This window comes from Vigna radiata, chromosome 3 (genome assembly GCF_000741045.1).
Source record: "Vigna radiata var. radiata cultivar VC1973A chromosome 3, Vradiata_ver6, whole genome shotgun sequence".
In the NCBI taxonomy this organism is placed as follows: Eukaryota; Viridiplantae; Streptophyta; class Magnoliopsida; order Fabales; family Fabaceae; genus Vigna; species Vigna radiata.
This window is the reverse complement of record NC_028353.1, coordinates 9,199,175-9,216,654: the sequence shown is the minus strand read 5'-3', so window position 1 is coordinate 9,216,654 and position 17,480 is coordinate 9,199,175. Positions and strand designations below refer to the sequence as shown.

General features: G+C 32.3%; 3 protein-coding genes across 4 annotated transcripts; 2 read left to right on the top strand and 1 right to left on the bottom strand.

Moving 5' to 3' along the window:
* Positions 1 to 154: 154 nt before the first annotated feature.
* LOC106757107 (uncharacterized oxidoreductase At4g09670) lies at positions 155 to 2,011 on the top strand. The gene is made up of 2 exons (XM_014639694.2): positions 155 to 816; positions 1,021 to 2,011. The coding sequence occupies exons 1-2, from the start codon at positions 340 to 342 to the stop codon at positions 1,639 to 1,641; spliced, it is 1,098 nt and encodes a 365-aa protein (XP_014495180.1). The 5' UTR covers positions 155 to 339; the 3' UTR covers positions 1,642 to 2,011.
* Positions 2,012 to 2,950: 939 nt separating this feature from the next.
* LOC106756790 lies at positions 2,951 to 5,637 on the top strand. Its single transcript, XM_014639371.2, has 3 exons — positions 2,951 to 3,337; positions 4,126 to 4,363; positions 5,126 to 5,637. The coding sequence occupies exons 1-3, from the start codon at positions 3,029 to 3,031 to the stop codon at positions 5,272 to 5,274; spliced, it is 696 nt and encodes a 231-aa protein (XP_014494857.1). The 5' UTR covers positions 2,951 to 3,028; the 3' UTR covers positions 5,275 to 5,637.
* A 4,112-nt stretch (positions 5,638 to 9,749) lies between these two features.
* On the bottom strand, positions 9,750 to 15,732 carry LOC106756671 (transcription repressor KAN1). 2 transcript variants are annotated; one of them, XM_014639185.2, is made up of 6 exons: positions 14,077 to 15,709; positions 13,730 to 13,806; positions 13,144 to 13,189; positions 12,580 to 12,733; positions 10,447 to 10,546; positions 9,750 to 10,255 (listed from the first exon to the last, which is right to left on the bottom strand). In XM_014639185.2, the coding sequence occupies exons 1-6, from the start codon at positions 15,047 to 15,049 to the stop codon at positions 10,136 to 10,138; spliced, it is 1,470 nt and encodes a 489-aa protein (XP_014494671.1). In that variant the 5' UTR covers positions 15,050 to 15,709; the 3' UTR covers positions 9,750 to 10,135. The 2 variants fall into 2 exon arrangements, with proteins under 2 accessions (XP_014494671.1, XP_022635098.1); XM_022779377.1 differs by lacking the exon at positions 9,750 to 10,255 and having other exon boundaries at positions 10,448 to 10,571; positions 14,077 to 15,732.
* Positions 15,733 to 17,480: the final 1,748 nt, after the last annotated feature.

The window sequence follows — 17,480 nt, the reverse complement described above, 5'->3', positions numbered from 1 at the left end:
TTACAAATGGTCTTTTTTCTAATATTTCTCAGTAATATAAATAACTCTATCTTCCATTTTTTTTTTCGTTTCTCTTTTCCTCCATCTACTGTTTCCTTAATTTACACACAATATTCGAATTAATTACTATTGAAATGAAATTTTTATTGTTTAAAATAATTTGTAAATGAGTTGAAGCTCCACCGCACAATCCGCCAAACATGATCTATGGCATCTCCCTCACTGATATCCTATCCATGATTACACACTATCATCACGAGATAAACTAAGTACCCAAATCCCTGCGCCAAAATCTCCAGAACAAACTTACACCTGGATTGAAACACCCGTGCATATACCATGGTTGATACCACCAAAACGGTGCGTTTCGGCATCTTAGGTTGCGCCGAAATCGCTCGGAAAGTGGCTCGAGCCATTGACCTCGCCCCCAACGCCACTCTCAGCGCCGTGGCGAGCCGTTCCAAGGAGAAGGCCGAGAAGTTTGCCTCCGAGAACGGGTTTCCGGCAAGCGTGAAGATTTACGGGAGCTATGATCGGCTGTTGGAAGATCCAGGCGTGGATGCCGTGTACGTGCCACTCCCCACAAGTCTGCACGTGCGGTGGGTGGTTTTGGCTGCCGGTAGAAAGAAACACGTGCTGGTGGAGAAGCCCGCGGCTCTTGAGGTGGCGGAGCTTGAGCAGATCCTGGCAGCGGTCGAATCTAACGGCGTGCAGTTCATGGATGGGAGCATGTGGTTGCATCACCCTAGAACTGCCCACATTCAACAGTTGTGCTTCGTTCCGAGCTCTGCTAAAAGCATTGGACCAATTCATTTTGTGAGTAATCGAATTCATATGATTTATTTAGTTATTTTATAATTTTGTTAGTTCAAAATATTAACAATTTTACCTTACATTTTTACAATGACAAAATAATTGTCACATAATGAGAGATTATTACATTACTCTTTCTGAATTCATGGAAATTAAACTCTATTGATAAAAAATGTGACAAGTCTATAATCTGCAAATTTTTTGAAGATCCACAGTACAGGAACAATGCCAGCAACACCTGAATTTCTAGCGAGTAATATCAGGGTAAAGCCGGAGTTGGATGGTCTTGGTGTACTTGGTGACTTGGCCTGGTACAGCATTGGTGCTTCCCTGTGGGCAAAGGGCTACCAATTACCAATCACTGTCACGGCTCTTCCTGATGTCAAAAGAAACAGTGCGGGAGTCATCTTGTCCATCACAGTTTCTTTGCTGTGGGATCAACCAATCCAAACACTAGCAACCATTCACTGCTCCTTTCTTTCTCACATCTCCATGGACCTGGTTATATGTGGTTCCAATGGCTCTGTGCATCTCAGGGACTTTACAATCCCGTACCAAGAGACCAGTGCCTCGTTTGATGTCACATTTGGAGCCAAATTTGTTGACCTTCACATTGGATGGAATGTGAAACCAGAGGAGGTTCATGTGGTCAATGAGCTCCCACAAGAAGCTCTAATGGTGCAAGAGTTTTCAAGGCTTGTTTCAGGTATTAAAGATTGTGGTTCTCAACCATCTACCAAATGGCCTGAAATCAGTAGAAAGACTCAACTGGTAGTTGATGCAGTAAATAAGTCACTAGAGCTTGGCTGTAAATCTGTTTCCTTGTAGCAGGATGGTTACAAATAATCCAAAACTTTCTTAAAACACCCTCATTTCCATCAGAAATGCCCTTAAGCCAACTGTGAGTGTTTCAAAATTGGAATGGATCACCATGGTCTACTAAAAAAGGAAGCTTTTGGAACTGCTATTCCTAATCAGTTTCGAGGAGTGATTGTAACAAGAGATACAGATCATTTTGACCTCTCTCAGAATCGTTAATGTTGATGTAAGTAGTATGAATGATAAAATTTGCCATCGGAACCATTTATTAACTTCCGTTAATTGTAGTTTTTCACTTCAGTCACTAGTAAAATTAGGGGATGCTGTTGCGGAGACGTTTGGAACTTTTAAGACAAAAATCATCACCCTTCTGGATCTAGCAGTTTACTGTTGGGAAAACAGAGATTTAGAAAATTGTGTGTGTAGGATTTGAATTTAAAATATTTTACAAATTTGATTAGTATACTAGACAACAACTTCAAAAAAAACTCATAAACTAACTAGAATTTCAATTATAAAGAAAAGGTGGGACTGTAGTGTGTATATATATATATATATATATATATATATATATATATATATATATATATATATATATATATATATATGTGTGTGTGTGTGAAAATTTCAAAAATATAAAGTAAAAAAAAGTAAAAAAATATCAAAAAAAGTTAATGGATTTTATCAGCCTATTAATTTCTCTTTTGACAGGATAGGTTATGAACTTTTGAACGGATCAGTCCATCCAATTTTGTATTTGACGGATCAATAACAAAATAAAAAATAAAAAATAAATGTAATAAACTAACCTATTTTATCATTCTTAATATATTATATTAATTGTTGAAGTGCAATACTTAAATATCATAGAATTTATATTCACATCCATAATATTTCTAAATATTTATCATTCCTGGTTTGTCCCTATTATTTTTATTCGTAAAAAAAATTTAGATGAATTTCACAAAAATACTCATAACATAAAAAGAAAAAAAAATCTACATAAATTAAAATTCATTTTAACGCACATAACATTAAAATATTATAATGATTAAACCTTAATTATAATTAACTTGTATATAGATTCATTTATATATTAAAGTTGGTTCACAAGATAAGATAAGACAAGTTCTTCTTTTCTCTTAACATTTAATAGTTTTCAATATCTTCGTTATTAAGGGACCGAGACTTAGATTAGAGGTGTATCACACCGTGCACGTGGAAGATAAAGCTCAAATTATGCTGCCGACGTGCATCTCCTTCAATGACGTGTCCGCCTTCACACTAAATATGCAGTCACAGGTGGGACCAACCTTGATGCAACTCTTGTTCCCATTCTTCAAAGATAATAAAAAGTAGATTCGAATCACATACTCTTTCTCCTCTGCAACTGAAAATGGCAGAAAATTCCGAAGGCAATGGTAATGGTAACGGCTTCTACGTTAAAGAAGAAGAAGATGAAGAAAAAGTTAAGGTGAAGCAGAAGAAGAGAACAGTGGACGATTCCTTGCCGGAAGTCCTTAACCGCATCGCCTCCGCCATTCTCTTCCCGGGACCCGGTGACGATGGATCTGTAATTCGTCGGATCAAGGTCTCCGTCGCCGACAACGCTCCGCTCCTTCCGGAAGCTTCCAGAAACTTCGCCCGCGACGTTCTCCTCTGGTCTCGCGGCGGCACTCCCCTCCGCGCGCTCTTCGTAATCACCGTACGAATAAATTATTCAAAAGAGTTGTATTTCTTCGATATGTTGATTCTCAACTTAAAGTGTTTTTTTTTTTTTTTTAAAGGTTCAGAATTTAATTAGGATGTGCATAGAGGTCTGTTAAAACTATTACACTAATTTCTAATCAGGAATTGCTAGGTTTTTCTGTGCGTTTGGTTAAGGGTTTTCGACATTGATTTTAGTTCAAATTGATCATGAAGTGAAAGTTATTTATATTTTGAGATTTTTATTTGAAAAGCAAATTAGTGGAAAAATTCAGTGCAAGAATCTTGATCCAATACAAATTATACCTGCAGTTATTTGAACACAATTTTGCACGATCGATTTCGGAAAATATGAGATCAAACTTGCAATCTTTGTCAAATATCTCGTTAAGAAACCCAATAAAGATGCATTATTCTGTATTAAAAAGTAGTAGTTTCGAGAAGGCATAGCATTGTATGTAGATGTAAAAGTAAGCTAATGAAAAAAGAGGCTTAAAGAGGTGTTCCATAGAATTGTTAACATGCATATTTTCATCATTAGATTTCAAAGCATGCAGGGGTTGTTTCTTTTCGTCATATTGAACATGGGAATAATCACTAGGAGAACCATGGTTGTCACTTATCAGATTTGATGCGGTTTAATTGCATGTTACATACGTTTTTAAAAAATTAAGTTGAAGTAAAATAAAAACTTTATAAGATTCATTTCAAGGAAAGATTTATGATAAGATACATTTCTCTTTTCTTTAGAATGTTTATGATTTTTGTTTTTCCTTATTAGTGCAGGTTGGGGCAATTGCTTTTGTTGCTTTAACAGGACTGCTAGTATTTATACTTTTCCTTCTCACTGCGACCATAAATGCCATAGTCATATCGCTGCTGATATCTTTGGTAGCTGCAGGAGGCTTCCTGGCTCTTTTCTTTGCTTTTGTTACGGCTATCTACATCGGAGCATTATCAATTGCCATATTTGCAATTTCAGTTACTACATTTTGGGCATTTGTGGCTATTCTGATAATCACAGGTAACAAGTTGCTTGGTCACCATTCTTTTCTCTTTCATTTTCCATGCTTCATGTTTTAGGTTTGATTTTGTGTGAAGTTACGTTACTATAAAAACTCTAATCAATTCTGTGAAAGTCAATTGAGTACAGTTATAGACACATATCTATTCACAAGATGTGCCTCTGAATAAAATTTGAGAAGATATAAACTGCATCCTTTTGTTGCAATTAGGCAGAAATTTTGTCAGATTAACTGTTCTATTGGTTGTTTTCCTTCCCACTGTAGAAAAGCTCCTCTGTATACTGGCAACATTGTAGTAGTTTCCTTTCCTAGTCACTGAATGTATATACATTGATCAAATGAATGTTTAAAATTTTGAATATAATTGCAAATATTGCACTGGTATTGCCATTTTGCATATCTTAGTGAAAATATCACCTACTGAATTGCTAATGAGCACGGGTAATTTAATTCTCTACCATGACAGTTTTCCTTCACTCAGGAGCTTACCAATTAAACACTTGCATAGACCAACATTTCCTGATGTGCTGGATTGCTGCAATAGAATTTCAATAAAAATATAGAATATTTATGCGAAGATCAAAGCAACCAGGAAGGTTCTATGGCATCACTAACTTAACTGGAACTGATTTTATCCCCTTCAATCTAAAATTAAGATTATGTTGTTTCTTTGATGGATTTTCACAACGTTACTTTTTATTTATAATCCTTATTTTTTCTGTGGGTTAACTCCACTGAACATGGAAATCAATTTGAATCAGGCTGGACTGGATTCATCTATTCCGTGTGGGTGGTAACTAGAAAGAGCTTTGGATTTGCTAAACACTCGTTGGGCGTGACTGGCTCTGCAATTTCATCTTATACTGCTGCACGGCATGCCCGCTACATAATACACACAGATTCAAATTAGTAGGGGATGATAACAAATGGAAACTCGTGTACAAATCTTAAGCTACATGTCCGTTTCGGAATGACACTAGCTTCTGTTGGCTGCTATGAAGCCTTGTTCTTATATGCTACCTAGTTTGGTTTCAATCCCTATCCTTTGTTTCATATCAATGAATTGTGAGAGCTGTTTGGATAAATTAGCCGTTATTCTGTGTTGCAACTTATAACCGATATGAAATTGCATTTCCGTGTAAATGATGTAACTTTGGAACAAGGTATGTTTGCTGCATTTGTCGGAACAACGATGTACATGCATATACTTGTATATATTTACATTCTGTTTTAAAGCTACAATGCAGAATTCCGGATTGGCATTCCTCTTTTATCCATCTTTTCACCTGTGATAGAAGACGGGTTTTATTCCACCAGGAAACAGGGGTTTGGACAAGCACAAAAAGAGGGGCAAACTTAAAAGGTGAGAAATATTCCGAATATTAGAAAACAAGGTCTCTCTATAAGGCTTATGTTAGTGCCCCTTTGGTAATTTGCTGAAATCAATTTCTCACCCCGTTATACAGTTTGTATTTAAAATACGTTTTTGAGAATCTGAAACTAGTTTGGGGATACACTTTAATGAAATTTAAGCTTTTAAAATTAATTTGACTACAATTTAAAAGACAATCAACACAGGATGAAAATTGTGAAAATATTTGGCTGAGAATAGTAAAGACCTATATATATATGTCTGAGTGAAACTGGTAGGCTGACCCAACTTTGTTAGTTTGGGTTGAGTTCTTAGTTGTTTGGGTCAAATTCAGCAATTGAGTAAATCAAATCATGGTGGGTTTGTATAAAGAGTTTAAAATTTCAAACCTGTAAACTCGACGCTTGTTTATGTTTCAGCTAAAAGATAGAGTTTGCATTTGTACTTAAATGTATTTCATGATAAAAAAAATTGTTGCTGAAAGTATTGTTTAAATTCCTGGAGTTCTTCGGCTCTATGCCTCTATAAAACAAGTATGAAGATGTATAAAGCTTGTAATGTAGCATCTCTTAGTTTATGTTCTCGTTTTTATTTGTGTTGCTTAAAGTTTTTCTTTATGCTTATAGGTAAAATAATGAAAATATATATTTTTAATTTGCTTTTAGTTTTAATGGTAAAATAATTGTTAATCATATTTTAGATTAATATATAATTTTAATGCGCCATTATAATCTTAAGTGTGTGTGTATATATATATATATATATATATATATATATATATATATATATATATATATATATATATATATATAGAAAAACAATTTATTTATAACTAGATACTTTTCTTATTAATAAAAAAATACTTTATTATAGTAACTGAGAATAAATTAAAGAAACAAAACACTTAAAAAGGAAAAGGAAGTTAAGGAAATGAATTATTAAAATCAAGGCAAATAATCTCTATTGATGTGAAGTATAATGGTTTAAAATTGAAAAACAAATTATAATTAAGAATGTTTAAAGTTAAAAATGTTAAAGTTCAATTAATTAAATAATAGCGTAAACTCGTGTAACTGTGTAAGTATTTTAAAAATATCTATAAATTATTTAAATTTTAAAATTAATAATTAAAAAAGTAAAATTGGAAAAATAAAATGTGTATATATTTATTGATATATAATGATAAATATAACTACAGATAAATAAAATAAATTTTGGTTATTAAAATAAAGAATATTATAAGTAATAATGTGTAAATAATATTATAAATAATTTTTATATTTGAAAAAGTTGTTACTAAAATGATAAAAGAGTAAATAATCCTTTATAATGAGTAATTATTTGAATTAAAAAAAGGTAGTTACTAAAACAATAAAACTAAAAAATAGTTTTTTTATTATGAATAATTATTTAAATTTAAAAAATAGTAATTAATAGGGTAAAAATGAAAAAACAAAAGAAAACATTAAAGAGATGTAGCTTTTTTATATATAGTTACATATATTATATAAATAATATAACGAGTAATTATTTAAATTTGAAAAAGTAGTTACTAAAAATGATAATAGAATAAATAATTCTTTTATAAGAAGTAATTATTTAAATTCATGGAGGTAGTTACTAAAATCATAAAAATAAAATATGATTTTTTATTGTGAATAATTATTTAAATTTAAAAATAGTAATTAATAAGATAAAATTGAGAAAACAAAAGACAAGAAGTGTATCCTCTATAGACTATAGATGATTTGTTGTATCAAAACATTAATTATATGGAGAATTAATATAAAATGCGTAATAAATATAATTTAGATTGAATAAAAATTATAAATTAAATTAAATACTCAATATGGAAGTCACATTTCATTATAATTTTCTTATTCAAGAGAAAAAGAAAACCTGACGTAAAAGTTTTTGTAGTTGTTAACTAAATGCTCAATTAAGATACATATAGATAAAGTTAGACCCGTATTATAATTACTCCCAATTGTAATATAGTTGAAAATGAAGTTAAGCAATATATATAATGTGATTAGTCTAAGAACAAGGTTTACGAGTGATGAAATCACAATGGTTTTTTTTTTTTTTTTCTTTCTAAATCTCTGTGGTTAAAGATCTTGATCGTAATTAGCATTTACTTGATCAGTAGGAAAATGGGATTCTTAGTGGGAGAATATAGAGAACTAAAGGAATTGAGTTTCAACCAACATAGTAAATTTGATCTTAAATTCATTTCTGGATTGCCTGAATAAGAATGGTGAAGACGTATACCCCAACGTTTTGTGTTTTATGAAATGCTCTATTTTACTTATTACGATCACCACCTCCTAATTTTCTATATTAGTTTATGTATTGCATTGTAGAAATCGTAATGAAATTTCCCACTGCCCATAAACTGCAGTTAGGATAAAAATTATTGTAACATTGATTTTACGTACACAATTATCTTCGCACAACTTTCTTTAGCAACAATCGTCAATATAAAATTTTTAAAAAATGTTAAAAATAAACCCAAGTTTTCACACTTATTATTTTAAGAGTTATATTGTAAGAGCATTTTTTTTAAAAGTTTAGAATGGATAATCTTAAAAAGATAGATGTTGGAATTTTTAGCTATGTTAAAGGATGTTGTTCTTTTAGTCGGCCTAACTCTTGAATGTTGTTTGTTTGATTTGGTATATTACAGGGTTTTTGGACTGAGCTATTTCTATTTCATGAGAATTTAATTACTATCTTAGGACCTTAAAACCTGGTTAGAATTCAGCTTATTGGTTGTAAAGTAGAAAAAAACAAGTTAGATAGTATATAATAGTAAGTTTAGATTGGTTGATTTGTTGATATGAAGTAGTTTTGAAGTTGATATAACTAAACAAAATTAGCTAATTAAGCAGATTTAATTTGATAAGTGAAAATTATTTGTAAACAAAGAGTACAAAACATATTCAAATGGATGACCAATCTTTAATTTCATTTTTCTTTACTTATTTGCGAAGTAATATACCCTGTAAAAGAATAAAGAAACAATATTTTAACTTTTTTGAAGAAAAAACAATTTAAAAATATCAGTTTTTTTTTTGTTTGAAAATATTATTTTAGCTTTTCAAGAATCAAAAGTTAAAAGGAAACGTAAATCTCAACATAACTAAATTGTTTATTGGTCTAAAAAAAAGTTATTTAAAATATCGTAAAATCAATTAAATGTTTCATTCTTACTAGTAACCAACATGAAACAAGTTTCATATTTTTTATATTTCTGCAAATTAATCAATAAATTATATAATCTTAATAAACAAAACTATTATATATAACATCTCAAATTCTCATCTATGGCTTCCAATTAGATGGCCGAGTGAATGCATTAAATCTCTAATTGCATCGAATTTGAGTATTCTTGCTTTCCGTCAGCATTCTCACTGTCTAAATTTCTTTCTAGAAAATGGTAGATCTACTAATTCTAGGTTTTAATAACCACACAATTCTTTCATTTCTTGCTTCTTCCATTATCGTTGGGTCTTAATTTTCTTTTATTTTGACATCTACTTCCATGAAAGTCTCAAACTATACACACCACAAAATGGCATGTAATTTTTCCTTTTACAGCATAATCCTTTCCACAATTTTGCCTTTTTTTATTTTCACACTTTATGATGTATATACATTTCTTGATCCCTATAACTTGACAATGAGCTCGAACTACTAGGTTAATGTTGTCTTCATATGCTTATTTATGGATAATGGTTTTATTTCTCGAGACTCTAAAATTATTACTGTAATCACTATACATTATTTCGTTTTACCATTTAGATATTAACTTAATATATGATTCATGACATAAGTTATTTTGGCAATGGTTTTCTGGTCTCTTTGGATTGAACGTAAACCTCTAATTTGTAGGAATAGCTCTTACAAAGTTTGCTCATAATTTTCTTCTCATGTGAAATGTTATAACTTTTACTGAATATTTTAGTAGGGTTTGACTAATATGCTGATCAGAAAGAAGAAGAAAAAGGAAATAGAGCAAGAGAAAAAAAACAGGAGAATACGATGAGTTTTTGTATTTCTTCCCCTTCCTCTCTATGTTTTCTTGACTGTTGTTCTGCATTTGCAGCTACATAAGTTTGTTGGTGTGTCTCCTCCTCACCAATAAATAAAGTATAAATACAAGAAAGGTTAAACAAAATTGTTCATGAACCCAGGAAACTTTCCAAAATGAACTTAGTAGAATTCTATATAGGGCTTTTTCTTCTTCTGCTTGAATATATATTATAGTACCACCTCTCTACATTTGAGGAAAGATGATGATGATGATGATGATGATGTTATCACTGTTAACGAGGGTTGTCATTAAACTAAAGAAGCACACTAGCTAGCTACAATAAGAGAATTAAACCAATGAAAATTAGGCTTGTCCTTTGCCATTCCAATCTGGTCTCCCTAACGTGAACTCCAAGCTTGGGTTCTTGCATTCTAAATTTCCTGATCCTGACAAGCTGTTCTTCAGTTGGCTTGAATCACAATCCTGGTAAACGAAACAATCATTCCAACAACAACAAATATTATAAAGTTTTAATTAATATTCACTATTAATTCAGTGAGATATAAGTTAGCTACATAACGTTATGTTATCAGTTAAAACAAAAACTAAAGTTTCCCAATAATCTCAAGCTCAATAATAATGAGTACGAAGTAGTACATAGGCTATGTTAGTACCTGAATTTGATGTCCTCCTGATATCTGTTGTGACTGGAAGATCGGTGGTCGGAAACCATTTATGTCGTTAGAACTGTTTTGTTGCCATAGTTCTCTATTGCTGATCAGCAGATTCATTCATATATCAGAAGGACACAGACAAGAAAGAAGAGATTCCATTAGTGTCATTGCTCCTATAGATCATATATATACCATGTATGTCTCAAAAAAATTCTAAATGATCACACCATTGATCAAGTCATGGTGGTGCAATAGGAAAAGAAAAAGTGAAAACTTGGACAATACTTATTCTCCAAATGAGATAATCTTAATTGTATATATTCAATATCAACATAGTAAGACTAATCCCAGTTGAGTTTTTCATTTCCATACACAATACTGAAATTTAAAACCATAACTGGCTTAAAGCCTAGTAATCAACACAACTGCACAAGAGATTGAAAAAGATATATGTTGTCTAATCACAGTCACGAAACATCTTTTATAAGTAGAATTAGCTAATGTAAGCAGTGAAAAATTTAATCCAGCTCATGAATTGTGGGTGGTATAAAATTTGTATTTTTATTGCATCAAGAAGGAATAAACTAAAATAAATTTCATTCACTAATTCAGTCTAAATATTCACTATTATATTTGGTCATCAATTTCAGTTCCTATTTATCATTTTTCTTGCAGTATATATATTACAGTGGTGATAAACAATGATAAAAAAAAATCATATAGTTCTTTCTAGAAGTACTATCAATGTCGACACATTATATATATAAAAAAAAGTAAGAAAAAGGACTCACTACGATATTTTGATGTGGTCAGGCAAGCACGTGGTAACTGCCAGTTATACGTACAATAGAACTCCATTATTATAAGATAACGATTATGAGGCTTTTCTTTTTCCATCAAACGTGATGAACTTTTTTGATCGAAAGTTTAAGTTCACTAATCCAATCGTACGACTAACAGAAGGTGGTGTTAGCTAGGCTAAAGTTTAGTAAATCCAGAAACTGTATAAGAGAGAGAGTGAACCTCTCAACTTTTACAATATCATGGTTATGATGAAGCCATTGGTTAGACACATAAATAACTTAAATAGTTGAAGAGAATGTGAAGGGTCACTGTTAAGTAGTAAAACTGAAAATGATTTTAATGAGATAGCTTCTGCAGTCAAGTATTTGATATGACTTTTAAAAATAGTTTATTGTGAAAAATAATAAAGTTAACATGTGTGGTAGTTTGTAATTAAGTGAAAGTATAAAACTTTTTTATCTTGTGATACCATAATCCTTCTTCTCTTTTTGTATGAAAGAACAAACTCTCAAAAAAATAAAAAAGGTTACTGGCTATCTTTACTTGCTGGAGAGGCAATTCAACCACTTGGATTATAAATCTATCTTTTGCTCTTTTTTGGGGAATATAAACTTATGTACATGTATTTTTATGTGTAGGCATGCAGTAAGTAATTAATTACATGAAAATCCATATATCCAGCATTTTCTGTCACAACATCTACAAGATAAAAAGCAAAAGGGAAAGGTTTGTAAAATTAAGTAGAAAAAACCTTGAAGGATTTAAGCATTTGAGTTGTATGCAATCTGCAGTAAGTTGAGAATGTTAACAACCTCAAATTTAGTATTCAATAATTAAGATGAAATATGCGTCGAGAGTAGTTAGTGCTTAGAAGGAAGTGATAGGAGACACACACTTCTAAAAGGGAGAAAAGAGAGGGAGCAAAAAGAAAAGTGATTGAGAAACTGAGGGTTGCTTTCCTTTTATGCTGATTAACGTTGGATTATGTCTTGTTGCTTTCTTTTGACATTGGCTATATATCTAAGGCGAAAAAATTAACTAAGGTACAAAGATATATAAAGGAAAGAAAAGAAAGAGGAAAATCAAACACAAGTAAAGCAAAAGCTGCCACAAGAACCCTTTTTATTCTTCATAAAAAAGAGTGAAGTTGGACGTGGGTTTTCGTTGATTTCTAAGAGATACCATGCAAAAGCAAAAGCTAACAAATCAAGCAACGCAGTGTCCCAAAACAAATTAAAAACGTACGTCCATGCAAGCACAAAAAAACATATGAAACAATTTTCATAGTCCATAAAAGGAGAAAGAAGAATTGATAAGGGTAATGTTTACCTTGAAGAGTTACTCCATAGAGTATTGGCCGAAGAGTAATCCATATCTTGTTGCACCGGTCGATCTGAAAGGCTTCTTTGGTCTGAAAATTGACGCATACCACCGCTGCTTCCCATTGGAGAGATGTCATCTTCTCCTGATCCATCTGAAAGGCCTGCAACATAAACAATGACACAAATTTCACATTCAAGATCTTTCTATGTATAAATATTAATTAATATATGTGTGTGCATGCATGCACGCATCTTCATAAGTTTTAATTTTTATATAATTTGTTTTGGAGTAATGTGCAAGTCTTCTTGGATATCTTAAATATATCTTGGTTTGAAAGCCCTTTTTTTAGGGACAGCTGAAAGCCTTAGAAACAGTATAAGGCTAAGAAAGTACGGTAGAAAACAAGGGGAATATATAATACTTGCGGTGAAAAAACCAAAGTAGTTGTAGAAAATGTCTGAAAAGAACGAGGTAAGTGGTATTTTCATTTATTTAGTTTTACATAAAAACGAAAAACTATTTGTATAAGGAAAAAAAAAAAGTGGGTGAAAGTTGAGCAATATGAATTACCTGAAGAAGCAGCAGGCTTGTCAGTGGTCTTTACAGTTCGATACATCTGGAAAGAATTAACACAAAAACAAGGCATTTTATTTACAAAGGCATTTTCATTTCCACACTTTAAAGTGAACTAAAACAAGTACGATCACACACGCGTATATATACATGTATATATTATAAAAACTCTCTGTACAGATTGCTACTGTATAATTTTTGGTGACATAAATTTAAAAAAATAAAATAAAATAGATGGTGATTCGCATTTAGATCCCCTTGCATTGTCTCTCTCCCTCTTCCGTGTTATAGGTCTGGATTGTCTGAGTTTTCTCATTAATCACGAGGTTGATGTTTGATAAGGTGGTAATGAGAGATGTATTATTGGTAAATGATGACTTTTGTCTGTTGTTTTTTCTCTCTCTATAAGCAGAAGCTGTGTGTGTCTGGTTGTTTCAGACGATAAAGCCTCCAACTAAGCTCACTCCACAGTCTTTAAATTCATCCACTCCCACATTCACTGCTTTGTTCATCGGCGAATGTGCCTCTTGGAGAGACCAAAAACCCGCCCCACAAACAATATAGAGAGAGAAACCAAACATACCTGCAAATGGCTTTTGACATGAGCTAATGTGAGATCCTTCACATCCATGAGCTCTAGAACTGACTTTGGCGTAGCTCCTAAAATTCATCATCTAAATACATTAGCCAAAAGCCTAAAAGAGGAAAAGAAGAACAAGAACAAGAAAAGAAATAAAAAAGAAACCTACCTAACTGTCTAATATTGCACATTCTTTGATTACAACAAGAAAAGAAGATATAATATGACAAGTGAAGCGAAAGTCAAAAGTTTAAAAAATAAATATATATATTTTAAAAAGAAGGGACGGAAATTTGAAAGAAGAAACAGTGGAAAAAAGTTGGGGAAAAAGATAAGTAATTTATCTTTACTTTCATGGCCACCAAGAAGCTCCACAGCATGGACGAATCGAGCGTGTAGTGTGCTTGTCCACCGCATTCTCGGTGCTCTCATGCTTCTCTTTGTTGGCAACTTGGGCAAAAACCTTGATCTCATCAACCCCGAAGAGGCCTCATGAGACCCTCCAAGTCCAACCCCGTAGTGTGACGATGAGTGATGGTGGTGCAATGGATGATGACTTTTGAAGGCCTCCCCAGAAATTCCATTAAACCTTGTGGCCGTGGCAGCCCTATAAGCCGCGGCCGCCGCAACGGTGGTCCCACCTGAGCTCAAATAGGACATGGGATCCGGGCCACCTGCCGCTGCGGCAAAGTAGGGTGCAGGAGACGAAGTAAAAGAAGAAGAAGAAGAAGAACACAGAGGAGAACAAGAAGAGGACAAAGAGGGATATGTAGGCATGTGATGATATAAACACATTTTGGCGTGATGATCCTTGTCTCCTGAATGTTCCATGGGCAAGAAAGGGAATGAACGGTTGTGATACACCGGAATCCCCTTGATTGGCCTCAATCCTTCTGATGACACATCAAGCAAAGAAACCCCATAATTTATGTGACTCAAGTGATTGGAGGAACTTGTGGTGGTCGTCGCTGTTGCTGGTTTTGAAGCATTCCCAGTGTTAGAATGGTGGTGAAGATGATGGAAATGAGGTTGTTGGGTCTGATAATAAGGGTTGATGCTGGTGTTGCTGTTGTGTGGTGGTGGTTCTTCAATACCCCCTCTTCCTCCACCACTGAAATTCCTTCCCAAAGAAAGCTCAGTGTGAGCTTGAGAAGGGAAATTTGTACTGGTTGAATTGCGAGCCTCATAATTGGTGGCACCACCAGATGTGCCGTTGTTGCAAATCAAAGAAGAGGAAGATGAAGTGCTCGGTGGACTTATGTGAAGGGAAAGATCAGGTGTAGAAGTTGAAGTAGGTTCAATGAAAATCCCTTCCAAGGGCATCTTCTTGAGAAGGGGTATATAGCTTGATGGTAAAAGACTATATAAGAGAGATATAGAGATAAGTATAGAGTGTGTGTGTGTGAGAGAGAGAGAGGGAGAGAGAGAGAGAGAGAGAAAGAAGTTCTTTTCCTTTATTAAAATCAGATTTTGAGACAAAACAATTAAAGTGCAATATTCACAGGCAAGAAACTGTGCAACAATCCTTTTGTTTTGTTCCTGGTAGAGTTGGTTGAAGACATAGAATGAAATGAATTATTTTCCTTTCCTGTTTTTAGGCTTTCCCCGGGAAAGAATCTGGAAAGCTAACTCTTGCTATCTGGGAACAAACCTTTGTGCTTTTGAAAGAACCAACAAAAAAGAAAGAATAATAACAATAAGAGAAGGAAGAAGATTGTACAGAGAGAGAGAGAAAGCTAAGGGAAAAAGGAAGAATGAATGATAGCAATCTTTAGTAAACAAAAACAGACATACTCAAGAGAAAGCGGAAGAGTGTATGTGTGTGTTTGTTTGTGATGAGGGGAGGGCATAGAGAGAGAATGAGAATGAGAAAGAGAAAGAGAAAGAGAAAGAGAGAGACAGATAGATAGGAAGAGATAGGAGGCAGTGATGTTCAGCTAACAGTGGAGAGATGAGAAGAGAATTTAATTTATTTCTCTCTTATTTTTTTTCTCTTTAAATAATTGAAGAAAGAAAATATGGAAAAGAATTCCAGAAAGGCATGGAATAGAAAAACAGGAGGATTTGCGTTTTGTTTTCCTCGAGAGTATATCTCGGAAAATGACACTAGTGAGACGTATGATACACAAACATTATTATTATTTTTTTCAAAGTGTTGAGGGGTTTTTTAATATCTCCAAAATGAGACATTAGAGGATAAGAAGACTACATATGCGGAATTTCCCTAATTTAATACACATTATAAGCGCAAGCATTCAAGATTAAAATGAGATAGACGTGATCAAGATATGTATGTATGTTTGGTTTAGATGAAAGGAACCCCAATTCTCATAAACACGTGATCTCCACTTTAATATTATGAATTTCATGTCTGTAAACAAATTAAATTATACACACTTCTCCAATCTCTATTTACTGTTCAACAATTATATTGCTCAGAAGGAGTTGAATAAAAAAATACATAAGAGATGTAACTTATAATATTTTACTTTTTAGTACACTTATTCATCCAGTTAACTAGGTCATATAACAATATAATTACTTAATTACCAGCGAATTGATTTCAATATTTAAAATTTGTTTCCGACCCAGGCAAACTCACTAATATATTTATTATACTTTATATTAACACAAACTGCTATTTTCTTATAAAAATATGCTATATTTAGAATTATAAAACTAAGATGATTTTTATATATATTACTTATAAGAATTGAACACGACATCAAACAATTTATATCAACAGTTGAATCCATATTGTAATCGATATTATGAGTTAAATCACCTCTTATTGGTAAAATCTAGAGTGAAGATATGTATAATACTAGAAATACCATATTTAGGCCTTTTATTTTTCCTTGCTCTATTTTCTTAGAACATTTCTGATGCAATAAATTAACAGAAAATTCCTTGTTTAACACATAAGATTTAAGGACATTTATATTTTTACTCCAATGTTAGAATTCAACTTGAGTCATGAAATTATTTTTAGTTATTGCATTATATTATGTATTACATCCAGATTTATCTCTCTCTGTGGCAGATGATAAATATTGACTGTCCAGGAATAATAACAACTAAAAATAACAACAACAATAATAGTAATAATAATAATGTTTTGGAAAATCTAAAACCTATGTCATAATATATATGAGTATCTTGTACCTTGTATCCATTAAATTGCAATCCACCGTACGTACTGAAGGCAATTTCATTAGATCTATCTTCCATTGGACACCTCAAAAAAAGTTTTAAATATTATTACATGCATTTTTTGTTAACAAAAAAAATATTAATTTGTATTATTACAAATTAAACTTATAGAAGGGAGAAGGTGAAATTTATTCGTCAAAAACCCAGAAATTCACTGTACATAATAAAATTATATATGGTGATTCTGTATGAAACATTTTTATTTAAGAAATGCATATATAAAGCATTCTAGAAATAAAAGAGTATCATGTGTGACACATTCATCCCCTCTCCTAAATGTTTAATATATATAAAATATCTCTACCTTTCTGCAATAATTAAATGTAGAAAATATATGTCTATTTAATATTAAATTAATGAAATGGAGTCTCATTTTCTTGCTTAAATAAGAAAAGTCAGTTATAGGACAATGCTTTTATGTTGTTTACATTTTCAAATTCCCTGGTCGTAATCGATTTATATATATATTGTTCCGTGTACAAGCTACTAAGAATTAATGCAAACATAAAAAATAAAAAAAATCATTGACCAAAGTGAGTGA